The sequence below is a fragment of the Takifugu flavidus genome, chromosome 14 (genome assembly GCF_003711565.1).
Source record: "Takifugu flavidus isolate HTHZ2018 chromosome 14, ASM371156v2, whole genome shotgun sequence".
NCBI lineage: Eukaryota > Metazoa > Chordata > Actinopteri > Tetraodontiformes > Tetraodontidae > Takifugu > Takifugu flavidus.
Window position 1 is genome coordinate 1,019,370 of NC_079533.1, and position 13,970 is coordinate 1,033,339.

At 45.4% G+C, this 13,970-nt stretch overlaps 3 protein-coding genes across 3 annotated transcripts; 1 reads left to right on the forward strand and 2 right to left on the reverse strand.

Moving 5' to 3' along the window:
• Nucleotides 1-203: 203 nt before the first annotated feature.
• On the reverse strand, nt 204-5,145 carry LOC130537711 (4-hydroxyphenylpyruvate dioxygenase-like; the record flags this gene model as incomplete). Its single annotated transcript, XM_057054715.1, has 8 exons — nt 204-281; nt 3,600-3,749; nt 3,830-3,952; nt 4,031-4,102; nt 4,218-4,380; nt 4,699-4,776; nt 4,866-4,972; nt 5,041-5,145. Coding segments are annotated over 8 exons (876 nt in total), but the record flags the coding sequence as incomplete, so codon positions are not given.
• A 1,419-nt stretch (nt 5,146-6,564) lies between these two features.
• Nucleotides 6,565-7,262, forward strand: LOC130538056 (acetylcholine receptor subunit delta-like). The gene is made up of 2 exons (XM_057055284.1): nt 6,565-6,807; nt 7,101-7,262. The coding sequence occupies exons 1-2, from the start codon at nt 6,669-6,671 to the stop codon at nt 7,208-7,210; spliced, it is 249 nt and encodes an 82-aa protein (XP_056911264.1). The 5' UTR covers nt 6,565-6,668; the 3' UTR covers nt 7,211-7,262.
• Nucleotides 7,263-10,898: 3,636 nt separating this feature from the next.
• LOC130537712 (4-hydroxyphenylpyruvate dioxygenase-like) lies at nt 10,899-13,105 on the reverse strand. Its single transcript, XM_057054716.1, has 8 exons — nt 13,100-13,105; nt 12,417-12,626; nt 12,242-12,348; nt 12,075-12,152; nt 11,593-11,755; nt 11,413-11,484; nt 11,212-11,334; nt 10,899-11,131 (listed from the first exon to the last, which is right to left on the reverse strand). Exons 1-8 carry the CDS (start codon nt 13,103-13,105, stop codon nt 10,940-10,942), a joined length of 951 nt encoding a protein of 316 aa, XP_056910696.1. The 3' UTR covers nt 10,899-10,939.
• Between the last annotated feature and the right edge of the window lie 865 nt (nt 13,106-13,970).

Genomic DNA, 13,970 nt, shown 5'->3' on the forward strand with positions numbered 1-13,970 from the left:
TGTTTGTTTTTGACCTCAACCATTAACCTACCAACAAGAGAAAGATCAGGGCGGCAAAATGGGCCTCAGCGTCAATGAAAGACAGACTACAGACTTGTAGACGAGCAGACTTTGCCATTGGTCTAGGGTGGTGAAGCAGCAGCAAAAGGGAGCTGAAGGATGAGATGCCAGACCTCAAGACCCTAACCGCCCTTACTGCACGCCTAGACGACCATCTCAGGGACAGACGGAGGGGGCAGGTTTTCATCCATGATGACTTTCTCGACATTGACTATCGATCCCTTGATGCACAACATGGGTCTAAAGTGACCCGACTGAGTTATATTTGCTTTATCTTTGAAATTAATTAATTTTATTACTCAGCATTCCAGGTATTCCTCAATTAACTTGTTTTTGATCATAATTCATCCTTCTTGTATAATTTTATTTTTTACATTTTGAATAAAAACACTTTTACATCACCCTCCTTTTTACATCACTACCCCTCTAATGCACAACATGGGTCTAAAATAAGAAATTTGATGTGATAACTCTGCATAATTATTGATTATGTAATTAATTTGAATTGAAGAATTAGTAGCTCCATTCTGGTCAGAAAGGAAAAATTTTCAATCGGCTACCGTAGCTAGCTAGCGATCTACCGTAGCTAGCTAGCTGTTGACATTTGACGATCATGTTGTGTGACAAATAAACACATTTCAAAGATAAAATGTATGCTTATTTGGCCTAAAGCATTGCTAACGTGATTATTTGAAGCAGATTATTGTTATAGTTTGTAGTAATTTAATTGAAAATCACACTTGGATAAATGGGTCATTTTTACCCATGTGGTGTAGTAATCCAAAATCTATTTTATTCTTAAAATAATAAACAGAAAATGGAAGCATTGACCTTGTACTAATCAAAAACAAGATATTAAAATATAATTGGGACATTTAATAGTAAAATGAATTGATTTTTAAAAAATACAGCAAAGAAACACTCACCAGCCTGAAAACATATAGAAAATGAATGCAGGTCATTTTTGACCCATGTTGTGCATTAGAGGGGGTGTCATATGTTGTGCATCAAAGGGTTAACAACACCACCACCAAGCATAAGTACCATTAACCCCTTCCACAGGGCTTTTAGTCCACTCTAAAGAGCCTGGATCTGAATACCTGGTGACGCTCTTCAATTTAACCATGCACCTGTCTCTAGTCTGTCTCTAGTCTGTCTCTAGTCAACAATGTTAGATCCCTCTTCGTTGCCCTCAAAGACATTGTCATCTCTGACATTAATGGGGAACATATCCAACATGTCTACCTAGTGTCCCAGTACCTTCTCATGAATAAACGTTTTTAAAACGAGAGAGGTCCTCTTTTTCTGGGTTCATCCTTGGACAGGGACATTCTCGTCTGAACCGTCACAATGTTTCTTGGGTTTTGCTAATTTTTACCGTTGCTTCATTTGCGATTAAAGCAAAGTTGCCGCACCTCTCACCAAACATTCCTCCAACCTGAATGTTTTCCAGTGGTCCGATGAGGACACGGTTTAGCTCCGCTCCCCATCCTTTCACACCCGGATCCCGGTCACCAGTTTTGTGGACAAGATGCTTTTCTCCCAGCATGACTACCCAAAGCTCCATCTCTGCATCTTCTACAGAGATACATCTTCTACAGGCTACGTTGGAGGTAAACTACAATGTGGGGAATAGAGACTTGCTCGTGGTTGTCATAGCTTTGCAGGAGACTCTTGCTGGAGGGGTCCATCTAGCCATTAGTGGTGTGGACCAACCACAAGGACCTGTCTTACCTTAGGAAAACTAAGTGGGTAAACCTCCAGCAAGCTCGGTGGGTGCTCTTTCTAGCCTGTTTAAATCTCTCTATGTACTGCCCAGGTTCCAGTAAATCAAGCGGGTGCCCTGTCTTGCCGGTTTTCCCGGACCTTTCCAGCTCAGAACCTGGTTCCATCCTGCCTCACTACTGCATTGAGGAGCTGCTCCTGGAAAATGGACAAGAAGGTTTTGGAGGTGTAACCAACAACTCTACTCCAGTGGCTTTTTGTCCCTAAATCTGTCCGCTCAACCGTTCCACAGTGGGGGCTTTCTTCCAGGTTCACCTGTCATCAAGGCCTCACCCAGACCCAGATTTCCTTAGGAAAACTTCTGGTGGATTGAGACTTTTTCCCATGTGATGGATGCAGACCTAGACCAGAGACTCAAGCTGAGGGAACCATTCTGGCAATGGTGTCTAAAAGGGTGTGCCATAACCCGGTCCAAACTAGCCAGGTTTCCTGTCGTCCCAGGCAGAAATGTTTTTTACCAGGCAAGTGTGAACCCAGGTGAATGGGTTATTACTTGGTAGATCAGAAAACCTGGCTTTTTTCAACATCCCTCACTTCAAGCCAACTTCAAACTCCTTCACTCCTGTCATCACTGGGCATGAGGGTGGTAGAGCGGCTGGCTTAAATATTTGTCTGAGTCAGTTGATCACAGCACGCTGAGTTTCACATTTAGCCTCCTCAGCTGTCTCCTGGCAACAATGTAAGCATACATTTCAACTGTCCCAAACACACATGGCTACCCACATGAACAAGCATAACTTTATTTAGCTGGGCAGCATACAATCAGCAGACACTCAGAGTATATCTGGGAGCACAGAGATAGATAGTCGACACTCCATATGCAGAGTGGGTCTGCGGGAAAGCTGCTGACTGCATCTGAAATATTGGCCATATATAACAATCGCAATTCTAAATCTGGGATTCAAATCTGAAACCTGGTAGAGAATTTCTCAGAATTATACACAGATCAAAAAGTGAAAATGGTCAGAAAATGAACCATTTGGTCTCATCTTCTCCCCCACTTTAGTCTTTCGGGGTCACGGGGAGGGAGCACGTATGTGTGAAGGCAGGTCCCCCCTTAGGTGAAAGCAGGTCCCCCCTTAGGTGAAGGCAGGTCCCCCCCTAGGTGAAGGCAGGTCCCCCCTTGGGTGAAGGCAGGTCCCCCCCTTGGGTGAAGGCCGGTCCCCCCCTTGGGTTAAGGCAGGTCCCCCCTTGGGTGAAGGCAGGTCCCCCCTTGGGTGAAGGCAGGTCCCCCCTTGGGTGAAGGCAGGTCCCCCCCTTGGTCAGTCGCCAGCTCATCGCAGGGCCCTACGTGTGCATTTGTGGGTTCGGTGCCTTGCTCAAGGGTACCTGGGCAGTTCTCTGAAGGTATACTGGCTCTACGACCAGAACACCTTCCATGTTTTGTCTGCAATGGGACTTGAACCAAGAACCCTCCTCTTCTCACGGAATGAGCTACGTTCAAAGGGCTCTGAGAGATGCTTCACTGAGCTCCAGCATTGCTTTCTAACTTTCATGTCGTGAAAGACTGGAGATTGACAACATGCCTGTTCTGACAGGAAGGATGGGGGTATAAGTGGAGTGCCACAGGGTACAACCTGATCCAAAGATCCCCCTCCCGGTTTAGCCTTTTAATCTGTACCTGTGACAGATTACTGGCCTTTTCCAAGTGGGTGACTTTTATTCTGCTCACACTGGGTGACCAGGTGTCCTGGCCCAACTTCTTAAAGGGGTTCAAGGCAAGAAATATGACCAGAGCCTGATATATCCATCACACGTGCACAGTGATTATCCTCAGAACCACTTACAAAATGGTTTTTCCGCTGGATGACCTCCAGAAAGAGGGTTGGCCTGTCCTGCATGGGTTTGGTGAAGATTTGAAGGAGGTAGCCCTTGTCATCAAAATCAACCAAGATTCTCAGTTTCTGAAAAGAAAGAGAAGGTTTACAGGCGGGTAGACGAGTGAAAAGAGTGGAACCTTTACTCTCTCCCCACATGTGCTCACCTGTAGAACATCGAGGTCCTCCTCCACCTTGATCTTTGCCGTTTTGAGCTTCTGCCGCAGGTCGTCGTAGTAGGTGTCAGGTGCTGAAAGGAAGTCCATCCCTCGGGCACGCAGGTTCACTATCTGGCTCAAAGATAAAAGGCAGCATGCTTGTCTTCACTTGCAGATTTGAGAGGGAAGCATCTGTATCAGGAGCCTCACAGCTTCAATGATGTTCGAGGTGTTGAGGGCGATGTGCTGCACGCCCGGTCCTCCGTTATAGTCCACGTATTCCTGTGAGGACAGAGACACAGGACAGCTGAAACCAGGCGGGACGCTGGTCCACATATTGCTCTTGTGTAGAGTTGAAAATCAAGCGGTTCCAAAGTTCCAAAAGGAAGAAACTCACCTGGATTTGTGAGATCCTTTTCCCCACGGCCGGCTCATTGATGGGCATCTTGATGGTCTCTTCATAATTAGCCACGACGATGGATCTCAGCGAACTGTAATCCGTGTAGATCTGTTTATCGTCTATGGACCAGAACCGATGGAACAGCAAACATTTCTGATACCTGGAATTTGAGGGGGAAAAGAGTGTGAGGACAACCTTATTTTCTGCTTCGAGGCTTAAATGTGACACTAAAAACAAGCGCGTTGGCCTTGATGTGGTCCTGTCTGATGGTGAGGTGTTGATTGAACCCATTTATTTCACTCCATGGTTTTGAAATGAAAGAGTCAAAATAAAAGTCATGAAACGTAGTTTCAGTGTAAAGAGGTCTTTTGGCATCAGATGTCCAAGGATGTGTAACATGGCTCTGAGAACGTTAGCAGTAAACACCAGCAGCTGAGCAGGGGACGACCTTTGACCCTCATGGAGGACGTGCGCTCACCAGTCTGTGACGGGCACCATTTGATCATCTGGCTGATTTCCCACAATGTGATCGATAAAGCGCAGGCCTGGGGGGGGCCTACCGGAGAGAGAGGAAGGGTCATCTTGGGTTAGCCCACAGAGAAAAGAGCTGCAGCCAGTTAGCTCTAATCCTTGGATTTGACTCACAGTTTTGCTAACAGAGGATCCTTGTACAGAGGCTCTTTGTAGCCTGGCAGGAAAAGGCCTGTGTAGGGGCCGAGGTACTCGATGAGGGTGTGCGTTGTGTCCCCGTACTGCGGAAAACACACAAATGTGTGTCAAACACACATTTCCACTTTGATGTGTGTTCCTCCTGACGTACCGTTTGAATGATGGCGTACTTGACCTTCCCGTGGTCGTCCTGCTCCACCCAGGGCTCCCTGACCACCACGGCTCCTCGCTCCCTGGCCGTCTGTGGGGGGGAGAGCGTTTGGGATCAGCTTGAAACAGAGGAGCAACAGTGCGCTGGTGCATGGAGACGCCTCCTGGAAGCCCCCTAGTGGTGGCAGGCTGAACGGCCTGCTGCTCCTGTCCTATGTAACCTGACGCCTGGACTGAAACCGTGATTCAAACACAGACTTTATCTAAAACCTTGACTGAAGTTCAGAAGGTTCCATTTCAACTCTCTGGATCCACTAAACACACACGTGGCAGGTTCTGGGGCAACATTAAAACATGACACTCTGACACTCTTTTGTGCCTCTGATTCCAGAAAAAGACCATTTATCTTTGCCCAATATTTCGTTTGAACATGTAATTCCTCATTTACGGGAGCTCCAGCTGGGAACTTTTATTTAAACTATTCGTAGAATAATAATCCGGAATAATCTAAATTTATGCTAGAGGTGAGCGGTGAGTTTACATGTGTTTAATCTCATCGATATCTTTTGCTGTTTAAGCTACTGAGAACTAGAGGAAAGATGGTTTAGAACATACATGACATGTTTTTATGATACGCTCTTATCTTTAAAATCACTGATGTCCAAAAAATGCAGCTAAGGTTTTATATCACAGCCATGATTTTATCTAATGATTCCAAGAAACTTTTCCTTCTTTTGAACACACTTGTCCAGTGTTCAAATGATAATGAAATCATTTGTGATGCGTTAGAATAGGCCAGCAATTCACCAATATTTCTCCATCAACAACCGATGAAAGGACACAAACCAGACCTCTCAAACCTTTGCTCAAATTGTTACTTTATAATTTAAGACAACTCATCAATGAAATGAAGCATAATTTGCTGTATTTTGGTTGCATTAGCGTTGGGAATATTTGCACTTATTCTGGGCTTAGGTCCAATTAGGTCCACCTTTGTGCAGAGATTCAACAGGTCTCTGCTACTGGTTACCACCCGCCATCTTCAGATGGTCCTGCTCTTGTTGTTTGAAACGCAGACAAACTCTGACATGATGTTTTAAACTGAGCTGAGTCAAGATTTTATAGAATCTAAACACATATGAGAGGAGAAAAAGGTGCAAAAATAAAATGCACGGTGCAGCTAAACTCTCCCAGTAGGAAAACAGGCTTTTTAAATTCTGAACTGCATTTCCCATGTTGCCTTGCAGCTCTCTAACGTACAATGCCAAAGAGATCAGGTTGCTCCTGAAGGAAGACATACTCATTGAAACCAAGTGGATGGTTGAATGGATCATGATTGATCCTGCAAGCTTTACAGGTAACCAAGTAAAGATTATTTCCATTTATTTTTATTTTTTACTGCATACAGTCCTGGAGCTTGTTGGGGACTTTCAGTGTACTGGATGCTGTTGATACATGCAGAGAAGTGGTTTTCCCCAGAGCCTGAGCCTTCAGACTGGCTGCAGCTCCAACCAGACTGACAGTCATAACTTCATCACTGTGTCTGAACTCTGGCTTTGACCAACAGAGAATGGTGAGTGGGAGATCATCCACCGACCCGCCAAGAGAAACACCTACAAACACATTCCCATGGAGAGCAACAAGCATCAGGACATCACCTTCTACCTGGTCATCAGACGCAAACCTCTCTTCTACGTGGTCAACATCATCATCCCCTGCGTGCTCATCTCCTTCCTGGCCTCGCTGGTCTACTACCTGCCCGCAGACAGTCAGTGCAGAGTCCCAGAACGTACTGAAGCCAGCGTCAGGCAGATTAACAGTCTGGGACCTTTTCAGAATCACAACTACATGAACTGAGTTAACCTTCAACAGCACCCAAAGAATCAGACATTATAGCTGAATATCACGTCAGCACGGGACAACACAGCTAATAAAGCAGCAAACATCGGTAGTGGGCGGAGCTGAGGGGCCGCCATTAATGGAGAAACATTAATTAGCTCCCCAACAGATTTTTGAATATATTTTAAAAAGGATAATAAAAATGTGTGTGTGTGTGTGTAGGTGGTGAGAAGATGACACTGTCCATCTCGGTGCTGCTCGCTCAGTCTGTCTTCCTACTCTTGATCTCTCAAAGGCTCCAGAAACATCCACGTCCGTTCCTCTTATTGTGAAGTAGGTAAACGCACCATTTACTCCACATCACTTTAACTCTGAATCAGATATATTCTGTCTGCCTTCGGGTCCAATCTAAACATAGACTCAACGGAACAATCAGATGCTAGCAGGTTAGCATTACTCTGGTGAGGTATTTTTTTGTTGCAGTGTTTGTTTTTGACCTCAACCATTAACCTACCAACAAGAGAAAGATCAGGGCGGCAAAATGGGCCTCAGCGTCAATGAAAGACAGACTACAGACTTGTAGACGAGCAGACTTTGCCATTGGTCTAGGGTGGTGAAGCAGCAGCAAAAGGGAGCTGATGGATGAGATGCCAGACCTCAAGACCCTAACCGCCCTTACTGCACGCCTAGACGACCATCTCAGGGACAGACGGAGGGGGCAGGTTTTCATCCATGATGACTTTCTCGACATTGACTATCGATCCCTTGATGCACAACATGGGTCTAAAGTGACCCGACTGAGTTTATATTTGCTTTATCTTTGAAATTAATTAATTTTATTACTCAGCATTCCAGGTATCCTCAATTAACTTGTTTTTGATCATAATTCATCCTTCTTGTATAATTTTTTTTTTACATTTTGAATAAAAACACTTTTTACATCACCCTCCTTTTTACATCACTACCCCTCTAATGCACAACATGGGTCTAAAATAAGAAATTTGATGTGATAACTCTGCATAATTATTGATTATGTAATTAATTTGAATTTGAAGAATTAGTAGCTCCATTTCTGGTCAGAAAGGGAAAAATTTTCAATCGGCTACCGTAGCTAGCTAGCGATCTACCGTAGCTAGCTAGCTGTTGACATTTGACGATCATGTTTGTGTGACAAATAAACACATTTCAAAGATAAAATGTATGCTTATTTGGCCTAAAGCATTGCTAACGTGATTATTTGAAGCAGATTATTGTTATAGTTTGTAGTAATTTAATTGAAAATCACACTTGGATAAATGGGTCATTTTTACCCATGTGGTGTAGTAATCCAAAATCTATTTTATTCTTAAAATAATAAACAGAAAATGGAAGCATTGACCTTGTACTAATCAAAAACAAGATATTAAAATTATAATTGGGACATTTAATAGTAAAATGAATTGATTTTTAAAAAATACAGCAAAGAAACACTCACCCAGCCTGAAAACATATAGAAAATGAATGCAGGTCATTTTTGACCCATGTTGTGCATTAGAGGGGTGTTCATATGTTGTGCATCAAAGGTTAACAACACCACCACCAAGCATAAGTCCCATTAACCCCCTTCCACAGGGCTTTTAGTCCACTCTAAAGAGCCTGGATCTGAATACCTGGTGACGCTCTTCAGCTTTAACCATGCACCTGTCTCTAGTCTGTCTCTAGTCTGTCTCCAGTCAACAATGTTAGATCCCTCTTCGTTGCCCTCAAAGACATTGTCATCTCTGACATTAATGGGGAACATATCCAACATGTCTACCTAGTGTCCCAGTACCTTCTCATGAATAAACGTTTTGTAAAACGAGAGAGGTCCTCTTTTCTGGGTTCATCCTTGGACAGGGACAATTCTCGTCTGAACCGTCACAATGTTTCTTGGTTTTGCTAATTTTTACCGTTGCTTCATTTGCGATTAAAGCAAAGTTGGCCGCACCTCTCACCAAACATTCCTCCAACCTGAATGTTTTCCAGTGGTCCGATGAGGACACGTTTTGCTCCGCTCCCCATCCTTTCACACCCGGATCCGGTCGCCAGTTTTGTGGACAAGATGCTTTTCTCTCCAGCATGACTACCAAAGCTCCATCTCTGCATCTTCTACAGAGATACATCTTCTACAGGCTACGTTGGAGGTAAACTACAATGTGGGGAATAGAGACTTGCTCGTGGTTGTCATAGCTTTGCAGGAGACTCTTGCTGAGGGGTCCATCTAGCATTAGTGTGTGGACCAACCACAAGGACCTATCTTACCTTAGGAACACTAAGGGGTAAAACTCCAGCAAGCTCGGTGGGTGCTCTTTCTAGCCTGTTTTAAATTCTCTCTCATGTACTGCCCAGGTTCCAGTAACATGCCAGGCGCCCTGTCTCTGTCTGTCGGTTTTCTTCCGGACCTTTCCAGCTCAGAACCTGGTTCCATCCTGCCTCACTACTGCATTGAGGAGGTGCTTCCTGGAAAATGGACAAGAGGGTTTTGGAGGTGTAACTACACCAACTCTACTCCAGTGGCTTTTTGTCCCTAAATTCTGTCCGCTCAACCGTTCCACAGTGGGGGCTTTCTTCCAGGTTCACCTGTCATCAAGCCTCTCACCCAGACCCAGATTTCCTTAGGAAACACTCTGGTGGATTGAGACTTTTTCCCATGTGATGGATGCAGACCTAGACCAGAGACTCAAGGCTGAGGGAACCATTCTGGCAATGGTGTCTAAACAGGGTGTGCCATAACCCGGTCCAAACTAGCCGGGTTTCCTGTCGTCCCAGGCAGAAACTGTTTTTTACCAAGGCAAGTGTGAACCCAGGTGAATGGGTTATTACTTGGTAGATCAGAAAACCTGGCTTTTTTCAACATCCCTCACTTCAAGCCAACTTCAAACTCCTTCACTCCTGTCATCACTGGGCATGATGGTAGAGCGGCTGGCTTAAATGTTTGTCTGAGTCCAGTTGATCACAGCACGCTGAGTTTCACATTTAGCCTCCTCAGCTGTCTCCTGGCAACAATGTAAGCATACATTTCAACTGTCCCAAACACACATGGCTACCCACATGAACAAGCATAATAACTTTAGCTGGGCAGCATACAATCAGCAGACACCTCGAGTATATCTGGGAGCACAGAGATAGATCGTCGACACTCCATATGCAGAGTGGGTCTGCGGGAAGCTGCTGACTGCATCTGAAATATGTGGCCATATATAACAATCGCAATTCTAAAATCTGGGATTCAAATCTGAAACCTGGTAGAGAATTTTCTCAGAATTATACACAGATCAAAAAGTGAAAATGGTCAGAAAATAAACCATTTGGTCTCATCTTCTTCCCCACTTTAGTCCTTTCGGGGTCACGGGGAGGGAGCACGTATGTGTGAAGGCAGGTCCCCCCTTAGGTGAAAGCAGGTCCCCCCTTAGGTGAAGGCAGGTCCCCCCTTAGGTGAAGGCAGGTCCCCCCTTGGGTGAAGGCAGGTCCCCCCCTTGGTGAAGGCCGGTCCCCCCCTTGGGTTAAGGCAGGTCCCCCCTTGGGTGAAGGCAGGTCCCCCCCTTGGGTGAAGGCAGGTCCCCCCTTGGGTGAAGGCAGGTCCCCCCCTTGGTCAGTCGCCAGCTCATCGCAGGGCCCTACGTGTGCATTTGTGGGTTCGGTGCTTTGCTCAAGGGTACCTGGGCAGTTCTCTGAAGGTATACTGGCTCTACGACCAGAACACCTTCCATGTTTTGTCTGCAATGGGACTTGAACCAAGAACCCTCCTCTTCTCACAGAATGAGCTACGTTCAAAGGGCTCTGAGAGATGCTTCACTGAGCTCCAGCATTGCGTTCTAACTTTCATGTCGTGAAAGACTGGAGATTGACAACATGCCTGTTCTGACAGGAAGGATGGGGGTATAAGTGGAGTGCCACAGGGTACAACCTGATCCAAAGATCCCCCTCCCGGTTTAGCCTTTTAATCTGTACCTGTGACAGATTACTGGCCTTTTCCAAGTGGGTGACTTTTATTCTGCTCACACTGGGTGACCAGGTGTCCTGGCCCAACTTCTTAAAGGGGTTCAAGGCAAGAAATATGACCAGAGCCTGATATATCCCATCGCACGTGCACAGTGATTATCCTCAGAACCACTTACAAAATGGTTTTTCCGCTGGATGACCTCCAGAAAGAGGGTTGGCCTGTCCTGCATGGGTTTGGTGAAGATTTGAAGGAGGTAGCCCTTGTCGTCAAAATCAACCAAGATTCTCAGTTTCTGAAAAGAAAGAGAAGGTTCACAGGCGGGTAGACGAGTGAAAAGAGTGGAACCTTTACTCTCTCCCCACATGTGCTCACCTGTAGAACATCGAGGTCCTCCTCCACCTTGATCTTTGCCGTTTTGAGCTTCTGCCGCAGGTCGTCGTAGTAGGTGTCAGGTGCTGAAAGGAAGTCCATCCCTCGGGCACGCAGGTTCACTATCTGGCTCAAAGATAAAAGGCAGCATGCTTGTCTTCACTTGCAGATTTGAGAGGGAAGCATCTGTATCAGGAGCCTCACAGCTTCAATGATGTTCGAGGTGTTGAGGGCGATGTGCTGCACGCCCGGTCCTCCGTTATAGTCCACGTATTCCTGTGAGGACAGAGACACAGGACAGCTGAAACCAGGCGGGACGCTGGTCCACATATTGCTCTTGTGTAGAGTTGAAAATCAAGCGGTTCCAAAAGGAAGGAAACTCACCTGGATTTGTGAGATCCTTTTCCCCACGGCCGGCTCATTGATGGGCATCTTGATGGTCTCTTCATAATTAGCCACGACGATGGATCTCAGCGAACTGTAATCCGTGTAGATCTGTTTATCGTCTATGGACCAGAACCGATGGAACAGCAAACATTTCTGATACCTGGAATTTGAGGGGGAAAAGAGTGTGAGGACAACCTTATTTTCTGCTTCGAGGCTTGAATGTGACACTAAAAACAAGCGCGCGTTGGCCTTGATGTGGTCCTGTCTGATGGTGAGGTGTTGATTGAACCCATTTATTTCACTCCATTGGTTTTGAAATGAAAGAGTCAAAATAAAAGTCATGAAACGTAGTTTCAGTGTAAAGAGGTCTTGTGGCATCAGATGTCCAAGGATGTGTAACATGGCTCTGAGAACGTTAGTAACACACCAGCAGCTGAGCAGGGGACGACCTTTGACCCTCATGGAGGACGTGCGCTCACCAGTCTGTGACGGGCACCATTTGATCATCTGGCTGATTTCCCACAATGTGATCGATAAAGCGCAGGCCTGCGGGGGGCCTACCGGAGAGAGAGGAAGGGTCATCTTGGGTTAGCCCACAGAGAAAAGAGCTGCAGCCAGTTAGCTCTAATCCTTGGATTTGACTCACAGTTTTGCTAACAGAGGATCCTTGTACAGAGGCTCTTTGTAGCCTGGCAGGAAAAGGCCTGTGTAGGGGCCGAGGTACTCGATGAGGGTGTGCGTTGTGTCCCCGTACTGCGGAAAACACACAGATGTGTGTCAAACACACATTTCCACTTTGATGTGTGTTCCTCCTGACGTACCGTTTGAATGATGGCGTACTTGACCTTCCCGTGGTCGTCCTGCTCCACCCAGGGCTCCCTGACCACCACGGCTCCTCGCTCCCTGGCCGTCTGTGGGGGGAGAGCGTTTGGGATCAGCTTGAAACAGAGGAGCAACAGTGCGCTGGTGCGTGGAGACGCCTCCTGGAAGCCCCCTAGTGGTGGCAGGCTGAACGGCCTGCTGCTCCTGTCCTATGTAACCTGACGCCTGGACTGAAACCGTGATTCAAACACAGACTTTATCTAAAACCTTGACTGAAGTTCAGAAGGTTCCATTTCAACTCTCTGGATCCACTAAACACACACGTGGCAGGTTCTGGGGCAACATTAAAACATGACACTCTGACACTCTTTTGTGCCTCTGATTCCAGAAAAAGACCATTTATCTTTGCCCAATATTAACATGTAATTCCTCATTTACGGGAGCTCCAGCTGGGAACTTTTATTTAAACTATTCGTAGAATAATAATCCGGAATAATCTAAATTTATGCTAGAGGTGAGCGGTGAGTTTACATGTGTTTAATCTCATCGATATCTTTTGCTGTTTAAGCTACTGAGAACTAGAGGAAAGATGGTTTAGAACATACATGACCTGTTTTTATGATACGCTCTTTATCTTTAAAATCACTGATGTCCAAAAAATGCAGCTAAGGTTTTATATCACAGCCATGATTTTATCTAATGATTCCAAGAAACTTTTCCTTCTTTTGAACACACTTGTCCAGTGTTCAAATGATAATGAAATCATTTGTGATGCGTTAGAATAGGCCAGCAATTCACCAATATTTCTCCATCAACAACCGATGAAAGGACACAAACCAGACCTCTCAAACCTTTGCTCCAAATTGTTACTTTATAATTTAAGACAACTCATCAATGAAATGAAGCATAATTTGCTGTATTTTGGTTGCATTAGCGTTGGGAATATTTGCACTTATTCTGGGCTTAGGTCCAATTAGGTCCACCTTTGTGCAGAGATTCAACAGGTCTCTGCTACTGGTCACCACCCGCCATCTTCAGATGGTCCTGCTCTTGTTGTTTGAAACGCAGACAAACTCTGACATGATGTTTTAAACTGAGCTGAGTCAAGATTTTTTAGAATCTAAACACATATGAGAGGAGAAAAAGGTGCAAAAATAAAATGCATGGTGCAGCTAAACTCTCCCAGTAGGAAAACAGGCTTTTTAAATTCTGAACTGCATTTCCCATGTTGCCTTGCAGCTCTCTAACGTACAATGCCAAAGAGATCAGGTTGCTCCTGAAGGAAGACATACTCATTGAAACCAAGTGGATGGTTAAATGGATCATGATTGATCCTGCAAGCTTTACAGGTAACCAAGTAAAGATTATTTCCATTTATTTTTATTTTTTACTGCATACAGTCCTGGAGCTTGTTGGGGACTTTCAGTGTACTGGATGCTGTTGATACATGCAGAGAAGTGGTTTTCACCAGAGCCTGAGCCTTCAGACTGGCTGCAGCTCCAACCAGACTGACAGTCATAACTTCATCACTTGTGTCTGAACTCTGGCTTTGA

What these genes read in the sequence shown, in the direction of transcription:
- LOC130538056 (XM_057055284.1), top strand. Translation starts at nt 6,669, where the DNA reads ATGGAGAGCAACAAGCATCAGGACATCACCTTCTACCTGGTCATCAGA. An exon ending in CTACTACCTGCCCGCAGACA is followed by an intron (nt 6,808 to 7,100) that starts GTCAGTGCAGAG and finishes GTGTGTGTGTAG; the next exon opens with GTGGTGAGAAGATGACACTG.
- LOC130537712 (XM_057054716.1), bottom strand. An exon ending in AGTACGCCATCATTCAAACG is followed by an intron (nt 12,349 to 12,416) that starts GTACGTCAGGAG and finishes TGTTTTCCGCAG; the next exon opens with TACGGGGACACAACGCACAC. An exon ending in GATCCTCTGTTAGCAAAACT is followed by an intron (nt 12,153 to 12,241) that starts GTGAGTCAAATC and finishes TCTCTCCGGTAG; the next exon opens with GCCCCCCGCAGGCCTGCGCT.